At 50.0% G+C, this 13,145-nt stretch overlaps 6 protein-coding genes across 6 annotated transcripts; all 6 read left to right on the top strand.

Moving 5' to 3' along the window:
- Positions 1-488: 488 nt before the first annotated feature.
- Positions 489-2,564, top strand: TbgDal_VIII6310 (hypothetical protein, conserved; the record flags this gene model as incomplete). Its single annotated transcript, XM_011777667.1, has 1 exon — positions 489-2,564. One exon carries the CDS (start codon positions 489-491, stop codon positions 2,562-2,564), a length of 2,076 nt encoding a protein of 691 aa, XP_011775969.1.
- A 640-nt stretch (positions 2,565-3,204) lies between these two features.
- On the top strand, positions 3,205-6,048 carry TbgDal_VIII6320 (hypothetical protein, conserved; the record flags this gene model as incomplete). The annotated part of the gene is made up of 1 exon (XM_011777668.1): positions 3,205-6,048. The coding sequence occupies one exon, from the start codon at positions 3,205-3,207 to the stop codon at positions 6,046-6,048; it is 2,844 nt and encodes a 947-aa protein (XP_011775970.1).
- Positions 6,049-6,445: 397 nt separating this feature from the next.
- On the top strand, positions 6,446-8,263 carry TbgDal_VIII6330 (hypothetical protein, conserved; the record flags this gene model as incomplete). Its single annotated transcript, XM_011777669.1, has 1 exon — positions 6,446-8,263. One exon carries the CDS (start codon positions 6,446-6,448, stop codon positions 8,261-8,263), a length of 1,818 nt encoding a protein of 605 aa, XP_011775971.1.
- Positions 8,264-8,615: 352 nt separating this feature from the next.
- Positions 8,616-9,365, top strand: TbgDal_VIII6340 (hypothetical protein, conserved; the record flags this gene model as incomplete). The annotated part of the gene is made up of 1 exon (XM_011777670.1): positions 8,616-9,365. The coding sequence occupies one exon, from the start codon at positions 8,616-8,618 to the stop codon at positions 9,363-9,365; it is 750 nt and encodes a 249-aa protein (XP_011775972.1).
- A 260-nt stretch (positions 9,366-9,625) lies between these two features.
- TbgDal_VIII6350 (hypothetical protein, conserved) lies at positions 9,626-10,891 on the top strand (the record flags this gene model as incomplete). The annotated part of the gene is made up of 1 exon (XM_011777671.1): positions 9,626-10,891. The coding sequence occupies one exon, from the start codon at positions 9,626-9,628 to the stop codon at positions 10,889-10,891; it is 1,266 nt and encodes a 421-aa protein (XP_011775973.1).
- Positions 10,892-11,644: 753 nt separating this feature from the next.
- TbgDal_VIII6360 (hypothetical protein, conserved) lies at positions 11,645-13,102 on the top strand (the record flags this gene model as incomplete). Its single annotated transcript, XM_011777672.1, has 1 exon — positions 11,645-13,102. The coding sequence occupies one exon, from the start codon at positions 11,645-11,647 to the stop codon at positions 13,100-13,102; it is 1,458 nt and encodes a 485-aa protein (XP_011775974.1).
- Positions 13,103-13,145: the final 43 nt, after the last annotated feature.

The raw sequence follows: 13,145 nt of genomic DNA on the forward strand, positions 1-13,145 counted from the left end.
CATTGACCAAACCAATCACGGAAAGGCAAAATAGAGGACAGAGGAAGTCAAAGTGTGAGGTGATAGAAGGTATTATTGCAAGAAAGTAGAGGTGAGACGTTTATGTCATGCTTCTTTTTTTTATTTTTCTTGTATGCCCTCTTTTTTTCTCTTTTTGATCACTCGTTTGTTTAAGTTGTGTAGTTGCTGCCCATTCATGGGGCTACTGCTACGCATCTCCTCCCTCTTAGTTCTGTTTTTCCTATTGTCATACATTATCATTCACTTTTCTTTTTCGTTGCTATACTTAATTTTTACGGTTAGCTGAGAACACAGATTGAATTCGTCGTGAACCCACGCGAGCATCTGCTGTGTACCTATTCGTCGGTGCTGAAGAGGCGACGAGACCTTCACGTTCGAAAAAGAAAAAAAAGTAGCGAACTGAGCACAAGGCTGGAGAATATAAAATCAGCAGGAAGAAATTACCATCCAGAGTAAAAGAAGCATCTATGCGCTCCAATGGCGCAGTTCATATTTCTAATGACACCTTCGCTGCCAGTACGCGAGATCATACCAATGGCGTGTTTCTTGTGACGAGTAAAATAGTTGAGGGACGTGTTTGTCACAGGCCACTGGAACGGCACGTTTGCTTTGACCACTGCGGCGACAGAGAAGAAGGAAAACAAAAAGACAGTCAATATTCTTTCCATGCCTCCTCCGATGGAAGCCGCGTCGTGTCTATTAGCGCGAACGGTTCAAAACACTATTGTATTGGCGTAGAGGATGGACGTGTTTGTGAGTTCACCGTGCAACATCCTGTAGTAAGTGTTGGTTGGCATCCAGTCAGCAAGTCGTTGCTACTGCTGTTGCTTTCCGGGGGGAAACTTCTTTTATTAGACACGGACAAGGTGACACTCGGTGTGGGATTCCAAGGGGACAAATGCGTGTGTCTGCATTCTCTTGTGGCGACCTGCAGGCAAGGCAGTGGTAAGAGGGATAGCCAAGAAACAGCAAAAGCGGGGACACTCGTGAAGGCGCCTTTTAACTTAAATAGATGTGGTTTGTCAACGCCCGATCCCACAAGTGAAGGAACAGTAAGTAAGAAATTACATGGAACGATAGAGGGGATGAGGTCTGGCTTAGGAGGGCAAGTCCAGGAGGTGGTAACAAAGAACAGAAGGGGGAAAAAAGGGATAATAAAGAGAGGGGAAAGTGCGAACGAAAGATATGCGTTAGCGCAGATTGATGCCGCACAGTCCCCGCGCGTTGATGGTTGTAGTGACATAGTCGGCATGTGTATCATTCCTCCTTCACGCAGCCTCCCTGTAATGTTGGTGTTGCTCTGTCGCAACGGTGATGTCTTCTCCGTGAAACTCAACAAAGACGGGATGCCAGCTTCACTGTCAAAAGAATATGACGGTAGTGTGGGAGCTGCGTTCGGTGAGGCACAGGACATGCAGATGGATTCTGTCTTACGCCCGTGTGTTCACTATTTGGTTCGTGGTGATTCTTCGTCATCTGCCCTCGCTGGAGTCCCCCTGGCGGTAGGCACCACTCTGTTAGACGAAGACGTTGGACTACGCATTATATATGTCATGTACAGCAGCGGAACGTTAGGCGGTTATCTCTTTGACGAACCCGACGTCCTCTGTCGTGATCCCATGCGGCAGCAGGTGGACGTGTCGGTCGTCCTGGGAGCTGCAGTCCCTTGTGATCACAGATTATTACATGACCATGTTAACGCGTGTCGTCTCGTTAGCATACATAGTTGCGGTAATGCAACCCTTATTAGGTACGGAGATGAGGTGTACTTGTGTGTGTGGCCCGTGTGGTCGCGTGCTGCCGCGGGTTGGGTGTATAGAACTGAAAACACGGAAGGTTTCCAACGGTTACCGACCATTGCCCGTGATGCTAAAGTGCCTGAGCCTGTTGCCCTTCGCGTGCCCTATAGTACCCACGGTGCGAATATTGCGGTTGGTGTGAACGACATTCTCATTTTCCCTGAGATGACAGAAACGGCAGCCATGTGTGATTTTGAGAAAAAAGTAACGATTGTTAAAATATTGAGTCTTGTTCTTATCGCGATATATGCACGAAGTGAGAAGTTTGTGTTGGCACCCGACTCCACTGAGGATGCTGTTGACGAGGGAAACGACAACGAGGTTGATGGGAGCAGAAGTAAGGGCGGCAATGTGGTGCAGACCAGCCTCGAGGAGCTACTTGGGCTGATACCTACCTTATGTCGACAATGGCTGTGTGGATATCCCCGTGAGGTCGTCGATAGCAGCACCGCCGCGGTGGCGAAGGGGGTTCACAACATGCACATGAGGTTCCGCGAGCGGCAAACGAAACAGCTGGAACGGGAACAGCGGCTTTGGAAGCGGGTTGAGGCCCTCCAACAGAAGCGTGACGAAGTTGCCGATGCAGTCGCGGAGTCCACTGACACGCTTTGCGACGCCATAGTTCACCGCGGCGGGGTAAGTGAGCTCTACGCTGCGAATAAGAGAATGGGGAAAATTCATGAAATATTGAGTACTCTCAACACGGAGGTGGAGCGGCGGCGAAAGGAAAAGAGTAAGGTGTGAGCAGAATGGCGAAAAGTCCCCGATGCCGTTTTTACAAAACTAAGTGGGGTACGCTTCCCTCCAGTGAACACCATTAAGAGGGGGTCGGTCAGACCGGGGGAAAATAAGAAATAAGGTTTTGAGGTAAGATGGGCAGTCTTCCACGTGGCAGGCATATGCACAGGTACCGTGGACCGGCAGCGATGTTGCAAAATATGTACAAACATATATACGCAATAAGTGCTCGCACAAGGGTCGAAGGTGCGTAAACAAAAGAGCTATTAAAAAAAAAAAACATGCGTAGCTGGTTGTGCTTTAGGTGCCAAGCAGTGTTGTTGAATTTTGTCGTCGATGCTCCAATTTCTCTTCCTTCCCTCCCTCCCCTCTTTCTGGGGTATTCGACCTTCTGTGAGGGAAATGGAAGAAATGTTAACTGTGTTACTACCCCATTCCTCCTGCTTTTCGATATTTTCCCCCTGAACTGTTCCGCTCCCTTTGGTTTTTTGTCCTTTTCCTTTTAATCAAAGGTCTCGCCTTCAGTTCTCCTGTTGGTGTGGCGAGACTAAGCGCCAGCCCAATTTTTCCGTGTTGAGTTGTAAAAGCACATAGACGCACACAAGCATATATACATATATTAGTAAAAGCAAAAAAAAAGACAACCATGATAGAAGTAGTGAAATCAACCACAAACGCCGATCGCAGCGTAGATAACCAAAAGGAAGTGATGTCAGTAGATGGTGCAAGTGAGGTAGAGAGAGAACGTGTTTCTCAACTACTCGAGGAAAACATGCGATTACGGGCGAAGCAATCACAACTGCAGGACCAACTAGCGGACTTAAAACGACAGCTAATTTCTGAGAGGAGTGAGCGTCAGGGGTTGGATGTTGAGCTTGACGACGTTAAGAAAAGCCTGCGACTCACGAGGGACCAACTCGACCAACACAAGCGGGAGAAGAGCGAGCTCTCCTTGAAGTTGTGCACCATGACAGCAGAGAGGGATGAACTTGAGGAAAAGTTAAGCGAGGCGTGGAGTAACGTAGCAAATCTTCAAGAATCAGCGAATGCAAAGGAGGCAATCAATAAATCGTTGCAGGACACCATCCATCGCGAAAGAAGGGAACAAGACGCACAAAAGGTGCTGATGCAGGCGATGGTTTCGCAATTGTCAACTTTGGAGCAGCAAGTAATTACAGGCGCCTGCGCAGAAGAACAACAGCGCCAAACAAGTGATGAAGTGTGGCGTGCCACCGAAGAGGAAGTCTTTCGCTTCTCCAGTATACTTGAGGAGTTGGCGGACAGTCTGACTTTTTCAGGTAGCTTCGGTCCCTCCGTGGATCGTTGTCGCGAGCTCCTGCAGTTACAACCACGTCCGGCTAATGGGGAGAGTATGGCTGCTGCGGACATTGTGTGTGACCAGGACGGGCTCAACATTTCTCATGGGGACGAGCCGAGCCAAAGGGTGAATGGCCGCCTGTTTGCCCCCGCTTACTATGCGCTGCGTTATCTGCATCAGAAGTTACAAGAACAGAGAAACGAATTCTTCGCCTCACAACAAGAGCAACGCGTGCTTGAGGCCCACGTTTCCTCGCTGAAGGAAGAAATTAATCAAGTGAGTAGGGATGGAGACGGAGTGAGGGAGCGGCTAATGAAAAGTGAAGCGCAGCGTGCTCGGGCGGAGGCACTGTTGCAAGACTCGCGCCAGACGCGTGACGAAGAGGTCGCACAGGCCTTAGAAACGCGGCGACGTCTAGCTAAACTTCTAAAATGCATGGATGATTGGTTTATGATTGAACATTGTATCTCTGACAGCTTACAGGAAGTGATACAGTTGCGTCAGGCAGTTGAGGAGAATAGGCGATTGCACGAGCAGTACGTGATGCGCAAAGAAGAGGAAATGGATTGCTTGATTGAAACTCACCAACGGGAAATGGACGAGCAAAGAGGACAGCTTGAACAAATCCGGCGTGAATGCGAACGACATAAGCGTGCAGCTGCATCCACTACCCCCAGTATGTTTGTCCCCTCCCCAATTCCCCTCTCCACGGGTTCTACAGGTGATGATTCCACCGTGATGGAGCTGGTGCGTGAGCGTGATGCTCTGAAGGTAAAATACGATGATCTTCAGCGTTATGTTGAGACGGAGTTAGAGCCACTCATGGCAGAGCAAGACAAAGCAATGCAAAGAGAAAAACAACGTGTGGAGGAACTTTGTCGCCTGAGTGCGGAGATGAAACTAGAAATGAAGCTTTTCCGGGGTGTGTGTAAGGTGTGCAGTCGTAATACAGACGGTGAAGCCGAGGAAAGGGTTATGTCCACATTTGAGGCCCTCGTGCTGACCCTCCGTGTGCTTTCGGGTGCACGAAAGGACGAGCAAGAGATGATGCAGCAACGCAAGGCTCTATTGCAGTATATATCAGAATATGAGAGGAGATTTGGAACGCTTAATAGTATCACTGAATCCACTCGACTGCGTCCACTTCGCTACTTTCGTAGGGCTGTTGTTGCAGTGATAGCCGTGAACCGACTGGCTGCAACCTACAGAACGAGTTGGCAACATTCGTGCGGTAACAGTTTGAATATCCCCCTTGGTGACACTATTGTTCCCGTCACTGTGAGGTCAACAGGTCCACAGCGTCCCATGCGAATCCGACTACCCCGCGAGACACGCTGCATCGCGCATGGTGGCCTAATGCACATTCCTCTTCAAAATGTGATCAACACTGCAAGCGAAGAGGAAGTCACACAGCGCTTGGAATCCGAGTGTCAGGCCATATTTGTGACGGAACAGGAGTTGTGGCAAGTCATGCGCCCTCCTCATGTACCCCGCACTGTTGTGGGCGAGGTCGCTCTGCAGAGTTACAAACTACGGAGTTTAGTGGACTCCCTAATGTTGTTTATAACGGTTCCCACTGCACCGCAGCTGGTCCCGGATCCAATTCCTCTTTTGTGGCAAGGCCTCGAAAGGGGACTTAGCGCACTGCGAGCGACACCACGTGAATGTCCAACGTTGAAAGAGGAACAGCAACGGCTTTTTCACACGCCGCAACTTTCCGTTCGCAGAGGTGATGATAAATCACCACATTCTTGCAGTTGGTTGAACGATGATGCGGTCACACCAAATCAAATGATGTTTTCTTCGGAGGAGTGGCTATACGGCGGTAACCGTGACGGGCACGCACAGGCGAACATAGCAACGGTACCTGTCCTCTCTCCTTCGTACATTCTAGGTAACGGTGGTTTAGGGGGAGCACTCAGTGGAAACGGCCCTAGCGCTTATCCGGTTCCACAGATTAATGATGAGTGTACACATGACGATGAAACATTGGAGGACGCCGTACGGCAGTCGCTGATGCGGGACGTATACGAATGCAACGGGTTACGGGAGGACCAATTAGGAGAGGGTTTTGCTGCGCATATACTGAACGTCATTCAGGCACTCGATCAGCGGGTGATGGGCGCTTTAGAACGCCGATCAAAGGTTGGTGAGCGCCGGCCATACCGCTGACTGAGTGGTGCGGGGGGGAAGGGGGAGAACTGCCAATTGATCATCAACCAGTGGAGCAAAAACCGACGCGTTTGATCTCCCAGACGTTTTGTAACTGCTGTCAGATACGTACGTTACGGGCTTACGGTGATCCACATTTGTTGGAATGACTTTTTTGAATTCATAACTTTACTTCCTATTCTTTCTGTGTAAAGTCCCTAATCCATTTTTTTCCTTAGCCGACGCCCTTTAATGTCAATGCTGTGTGCCGGTTTGACCCTCATTGCGTAAGGGTGTTCTTATCTCCTTCTTTTCTGCACGATAGTATCGCTTCATTTTCATTTCTCTTTCTTTTTTTAAAAAAAGAGGGAAAATAATACAATTATTTGGGTTGCTTCTCTACATGATTTAGTGTCGAATGCGGGGAATATCAGCTCTGTACTACGTGGCCTGTGAACGCGAAGGATGTTTGGCCAACTCACTCTTCGTTCATTTTTGCATAAACCTCGATTCCTCTGATGATTGCCCAAAAAATATCGACCTCTGTTCGAACTATTTAGGTGACGCGGGTTGTGCTGCAATCATTAGGACGGTAGCCGTTATGGCCTGGGTTCATCGCGTGGAAATGCGGGGTTGTGGGGCTGGTGAGAAAGCGACACGAGCGCTTGTGGAAGTTGTAGCTGACCATCCGAACCTCCGCTGCGTTGACTTTCGGGGTGAGAACAGCACAGTGTTTGCCGTATCGGGAAGATTGCTACTTCGCTTGCTGGCTCGCTTAAAAAGGCTTGTGGTGCTCGTAAACTATGACGATTTTCCTCCAACGATGGCTAATAGACTTCGGGCATACAATGAATGTCACGACCAGCTGCAAAGAGAGGAAGAAGAACATGAGAAGGCGGTCCAAATGGGTATAGCCAACTCGTATGAGTCCCTCCGAGAAGAAGAAAGAATACGCAATCTTCTTTACATTCCTACACTAGATAGCGATGGTAACCAACTTTACAGCGAAGGAAGTGACATTTTACACCTTGTCGACGGCCTCAATACGCATATGGAAGACTACTTGGAAGCGTATGCTTATGTTGGACGGGCGGCCGCGCAACTGGCGATTGACCTCGGGCCAACGATTCTACCGTGCATCCGTGCAACGGCTCCCGCAGCGCCGGTGTGCTTGTCAGCACCCAGCAGACTTGTGTACCCCGTAGGTGTTGCATCGTCACTACGGGCAATCGATGCCCTTTTTACTGGATTGCGCGCCAACCCATTCCTCCGTCAGGAACTAGAAGAGGCCCGCGGATCAATACTTGGCATGTACATCACCAAATTGCAAGAGCTGCGCGGCGAGTACGAGTCATTGGTAGCGAAGCGAATGGGGCCATTTCCCTCCTACAAGGAGTGGAAGTTGGAAAAAGAGATGCGACCACTTTACAACAGGATTGTAGCTGGTATCACACAAGGCTCCATGTTGGATTTGCCGTCAATGAAACATATCGAGGAGCGACTTCGAGAACTCCGTCAGTTGGTTTTAGACAGTCTTCTCGAGGGACGGGAGCGAGCGCTTCAAGTCCCGCTCTTGCAGTTGCGTTACTTCGCTTATAACCACTCAACGGAAACTAAGGCGTGGACTGTAGATTACATCAAAGGCACGCGGGCGTACATGCACCAAAAGCAGAAGGAAAAAGAACCAAAGTTGCGTATTCGTGTGGATGACGATGGCGACGAGAATGAACAACGGGGGAAGGAGGACTCCGGTGTGGAGTCGGACGAGGAGCAGTATGACAACGAAGTGGTGAAACGACTAGGCAGTGGGTCTCCAAAGCACACTCGGTTGTGCCTGAAGGCCTTGCGTGAACTTCGTGAAATGATTTCAGATCCGTACATACAAGCGCGATATGCAGTGACAAAGGCTCTTAGCGACCTACTTCCGCCAGAGTTTAAGTTCTTTTTGTGTGATTTGGTACTTCGGAGAGCTGCTCTTCTCTACACCCCACGGATATTTGTGCTGGATGGGGACGACAGGCGATCTTCGTGGCATGTACAGGGTGTCTGGAACATGGGGAATGAATCCGATGATCCCTATGATATTGTGGGCATATTCCAACGGGTACTCGGAAGGAGAGAATTCTCTGAAGTATTGTGTGCCTTTGAGGAGTGGTATCGCTTGCATCAAGTGGAGCGATATGACATCACGTATGTCAGCCGCCAGGAATTGCTCGCCGTCATGACGGATGCGTAGTCTGCCTGCACACCGTTGTCGCTTAATCTCTTACGTCACTTTTGTCCTGAGTTTTTAATGTGACACTCTGTCTCGCGTATGTATACCATTTCCCGTTAGATCGGCGTAGCACGTGCAGGCAGTCACCCTTGCTGGTGGAAGAGACGGGAAAAGGCAAGAAAGGGGAGCACTGGCCTTTTAAAAAAAAACTACTACAGCACTACAGCGCAATGTCCCGTTGCTGTTTCGTCTCTGTTTCGGGGTCTAACCCCCCCTCCCATTCTTATTCTAATTACTATTACTTCCTATCACTTTTTTTCTTACTTTAATCTCTTGCTGGTTGGTTTGGTAACCATGGTGGACGTAGACGCATATGAGCGGAAAACATCTTTTGCATCGTGAGCCATTGGGCACACCGCATCGAGGAATTGCTCTGGCACACAACTCGAATCCAGTTGTGTTTCTAGAAATACAGTTTCCAAAAAGTGAGAAGGTTACGGTAGCCGGCGTACAGCAGCAATCGCAACCCGTCCGCTTACTATTTGAGCTTTTCTTCGACTTAGCGCCCACACTGGCAACCAACATGTATGGACTGTGCATCGGGAGCTGCACTCGGTTAGTAAATCACCGTGTGCAAGCAGCGGGTTACAAGGACACCGTGCTGCACGATGCCTTCGTTGGTCAGTATGTTGTTGGGGGTGATGTGATGGGTGCGGCTGGAAGTGGTTTCTTTTCCGCACTCGGAGAACGGCAGGGCCCGCTGCAAGTGCCTCAAAATGAACTTGAGTCCCTTAGCAAGATGGCTCCGGAACGCTGTCGGCAGCAGCTTGGTATATACTTGCAGTATTGGAATCATACGCAGCAGCCGGAAGGGGGAGCCCCCAGTACGGCGAAAGTTGCGTCTACTTTTCGTATTGATACCGTGGCGCGTGGTGCAGCGGCCAAAATGTCGGATGATGGTGTTCTTATCGGCCGCCTGGTCGCTCACGATGCCGAGCAGCGTGCAGTGGCTGAGCGACAGCTTGCCGAGTTAGCTCGATCTGTGTATCATGCACGGCGCGTTGGCTCACCGCAGGAGCAGTCGCAACTTTTCCCGGTTATCACTCTGTGCGGAGAGATGTGAGGTTGCGTATGGACATGCCACATTACACTTTGTGCATGTGTACAGTTTGTGCATATTTGTTGTGATTCTCTTATTTTTCGCTTCTGTTCCTTTCTGTGCTGCTTTTTCTTCCGCCGTATCTTCCGCTGTCCGCCCAACTGTTCTCTGTATTATTATTATTATTATTTTTGTGGGGGGCACTCCCTCTTATCTGTACGTGATGACCAGGACAACTCCACTGGTGGCGAGCTTAGGTGGAGAGGTGCCATTTGTCGGGATTCATGGAAGACGCGGTAGAGGCGCACCGCACTGAGTTGGTGGTGGCCCTCTGCGGTTCCGAAAAGAAACACCGACAGTCGTTTGAAAAAATCCGACGGTACGCTGAAGGCATAAGAGACGAAAGTGGTAAGAATGGTACACCTACCTTTGGCGGTGGACGCACCTTTGTCTTTGTTGATATGAAGTACGATGCCCACAACCGCGAGATGACCACCGACGATGATGATATGAAAGTGGATGTAGTTCTTCACAAGTTGAGTACGCTGCCGCCAGAGGCCTTCGGTGCGCTTCTGGAGTGGTGTGAGGCAACATCAGCAAAGCGACGACAGAAACGGTTACCACCCGTTGTTGTAATTGACCCTCCTAACGCGGCGCGAGTCGTTATGAAGCGTTCCACATTGGCCAAAGCTCTTGAGGGTCGACCGGTACCATCATTTTTCCTGACACCCCGTTCGTGGTTTTGTTCTTGTGGTGGTGGAGCGCTGGAACCACTTGGGTGGCGGAACACTGATTCCACCGTGATCCCCGATACCACAGAGGGTAGCTGTGAGTGGTGGATCACCAAAACAGATCTTAGCACAGGTCCATCCTACACTCATCGCATGGTCGTATGGCAGGGACCAGTTCCAACAAATGGCGTACCCGAAGCAGTGATGAAACTCCTGCCCTCTGAGTCGCAAACGTACATTGTCCAGAAGTTTTTCTTGAGTGCCCTTCCCTTTGTTCTGAAGGTGTACTGTGTGAGAGAATACGTGGCCATCCGAGCGGTTTCAGCCTTTTCATTGTTACGTGCTTTGCTGGACGGCTATTCTTCCATAAACAGCAACCGTGAAGGTTTTCAACCTGTCTGTATCGATTCCCAAAAGATATTTGCAAATAAAGATCTGTGGGATCAGCAAAACCCACAGTTAGCGCAGCATTGGCAGCGTTATCTTATTGAGGGCGGGGAAGCCCACACCCAGTGCAAGGCGATTGCTGCTCAACTGTCGCAGACGTTGCAACTGTCGCTTTTCGGTTTTGATTTACTATTGTTACCTAAGGATTTACCTTCCGGTAATCAGCCTATACTTGAGAGCCCCATAACTGCGGAAGCAGTGGGGGCGCTGCTGTTTGAAGAAAAAGGTGTCGGTTCCCCTACAATTCTTCTACGCACTGCGGTGCCGATGGTTGTAGATGTTAATTACTTCCCGGGTTATGCTGGGATGTCCGAAGTGGAACGCCGTATAACGGAAATGATCGAGTCAAGTGTTGTTTCAAAAGATTGCTAAAGCGGTGTGGGTGGTAGCAGAATCATCTCAGTTCTTTGGACTGTTACGTCACTGTACTTGATGCGGTAAAGGTGCGTGCGCGGAGAGACACTGGGGGAAGATGGAGTGTGTTTGTGCATGCTTGTTGCTTCCTCCCCACTTGAAATTTGATACAATGGTTGCACGACCGTAATACACGTGCGACAGGTTTACTGCTTGTATAACCACCCAACATCACGATCTTTGAGTGTGTGAACAGTGCGACAGTTATTTCCGTGTGACATAACAATACCACTGCGGCATTTTTTTTTTTTTGAACGGAGACAATCTATATTATTGTTGCAATAATTTTTATCCCTTACTATCGAACGAAGGCAACTCCCCTTTGCTCTGCAGGTGCATCACTTTCACTTTGTTCCGACTTTTACTCCTTTATAAGAGGCTGACTGATAGGTATAGCGCAAGGTACGAGGTAACAAGGCGAGGAAAACTCAACTAAGCATTGCAAAAACCTACAAGCTGTTATAGAGTGTGATACACACTTCTATTTTTTTTTTCCAGAAAGCAAGGGCAGTTTAGCGCAGGTGTCTTGTGGAAGGCACAGAGCAACAACCCGGTAAGTAGATACTGTACGAAGCAGAAGGACAGGTCGGTAGGTGGGAGGGGGAAAGATCAAAGCGGGTCAGAGGAAAACAACAGGTATATTTATATATTGGGAACGATCTTGCATAGAGTGGAAAGGAGTCATAGAAAAAGAAAGGGAGGGGAACCTTTATGATAGCTGCAACTCAGGTGCCAGGCTTGAATGAAATATCTCGACAGGCGGCCTCAGGTAGTCCATTTCCACAGGTACTACCGCCAAGGTACCCTGCCAACAAAGTCAGCACGGCGGGGCTGCAGTCAAGCAACCACGGCGCCGCACAACTCGTGCACGACGTGAACAATGTGGCTGCTGAGATTCATCATCCGCTTATAACTGCTGCTGACTACAGCGACCGTAGACAACTTCTGTCACACATAACGGTGTTGAGTGGTCAACTGCAGCGGGCGCAGCTACTGCTTCGCAACACGCCAAGCTGCGTCGTGTCTGACGCTGATATCGCACGTTTCGATCCCCTTATTGCGCAAGCTGAGGTGGAACGTCTTGACAGCGCACTTGCGCAACTGAGCCTCCTTCACGAAATGGAACGTGCCCGTAGTGGCTCCTTAGAGGCAGAGCAACAACAACTTCGCGAGGAGCGCAATCAGCTTGTAGCACGAGTGGACACTTTGGAGTCCCGTTCAGTGGCGCTAGAGACGGAAAACGTGCAGCTTCGCAGTGCTTTGGAAGTGGCCCAGCAGGAATTACAGGTACTGCGCGTGGGGGAGTCCGCCCTCGGAAACAAACTACATGCAATTGAACAGCTTCAGCGTGACGGAGGGCGCTTTGACGGTGTTAATGTTGTCATAGCACCACCACGCGCAGTCTGTAGTACAGCGGCAAAGGAACTGCAACTGCAGGAAAACATACAGCGACTGTCGCTGCTGTTGGACATGATGATGGATCCCATGTACATTGCATTTGACGCCGGGGTAGTGTGGATAACAGAAACGGAGCACCATCGCGCTGGTGGGCAAGTTTGTGGAGCGGCTCTCAGCAATGCACCTCATGACAGCGAAGAACTGACGACGACGGTTGGTGGAAACAGCCCTCTTGGTAATGCGAGCGACGCGACACTACCGCAAGATGTCGTCGCTAATCCCCCTCATGTTGTTGCAAGTGAGGTGGACATATCTCTACTTCAGCAACAACAGCAGGAATTGTGCCGTCAGTTGGACGCAGTAAGGGAGAGCTGCCGTGTTGCCGAACGAAATCAAGAGCGGTTACAGGATCTCTTGTTGGAGGAACAGCGGCGTACAGAAGCAATGGCCCAGGAACACTGCAAGCAGTTGCAGTGTGTGCACGACAGGGTGGTCCATGAGCGCCGCCAGGTGGTGGAGAGCCTCGTGGCAGAGGTGGAGGAAAAGATGCGGAATGCCTTCCGTGATGGCCGCTTATATCAGAAGCAGTTGGACGAGAGGTTGATTCACAGGCGTTCGTCAAGTACATTCCAGTCACGGAGTGGGCATTCGTCAGCGCGAAGCACCCCTTTTGCGTCACGGCACAAGGCGTTTGGTGGCAATGGGACGTGTAAAGGAGATGGGGACGCGAACAGCAGTCGTAGTGCTCGTTCGCCGATACTCGGTGGATGAATACACAGGAGTCGAAAAGGAAATTAAATGCTTTTCAAGGGGT

This window comes from Trypanosoma brucei, chromosome 8 (assembly GCF_000210295.1).
Source record: "Trypanosoma brucei gambiense DAL972 chromosome 8, complete sequence".
Taxonomy (NCBI): Eukaryota; Euglenozoa; class Kinetoplastea; order Trypanosomatida; family Trypanosomatidae; genus Trypanosoma; species Trypanosoma brucei.